Here is a 416-nt window from a genome sequence, read left to right on the forward strand (position 1 = left end):
AGTAAAACAACGCCAACAAGGCAAACCGGTTGCACACTTAACGGGAGAACGTGAGTTTTGGTCATTAAACTTTAAAGTTAACGACTCAACACTAATCCCTCGTCCAGAAACCGAAACACTCATCGAATATATTCTGCAAAAATTCGGCGACCAACAAAATATTAACTTGTTGGATATGGGAACAGGCACTGGCGCTATCGCCATTGCATTAGCCAATGAAAAACCTCAGTGGAATATTGCTGCTTGCGACATCTCGCCACAAGCAATACAACTTGCCCAGCAAAACAGCGTAAATCATCAAACCAATCACATCACCTTTATACAAAGTGATTGGTTTAATAATATCCAAACCAATGATTTTGACATTATCGTCAGCAACCCACCTTACATCGCTGAAGATGACGTACACCTATCGC

General features: G+C 41.3%; 1 protein-coding gene across 1 annotated transcript; it reads left to right on the top strand.

The window, feature by feature from the left end:
* Positions 1-77: 77 nt before the first annotated feature.
* LOC106820584 (release factor glutamine methyltransferase-like) lies at positions 78-403 on the top strand (the record flags this gene model as incomplete). The annotated part of the gene is made up of 1 exon (XM_014825092.1): positions 78-403. A coding segment is annotated over one exon (326 nt), but the record flags the coding sequence as incomplete, so codon positions are not given.
* Positions 404-416: the final 13 nt, after the last annotated feature.

The sequence above is a fragment of the Priapulus caudatus genome, unplaced genomic scaffold (assembly GCF_000485595.1).
Source record: "Priapulus caudatus unplaced genomic scaffold, Priapulus_caudatus-5.0.1 Scaffold27435, whole genome shotgun sequence".
Classification (NCBI taxonomy): Eukaryota; Metazoa; Priapulida; class Priapulimorpha; order Priapulimorphida; family Priapulidae; genus Priapulus; species Priapulus caudatus.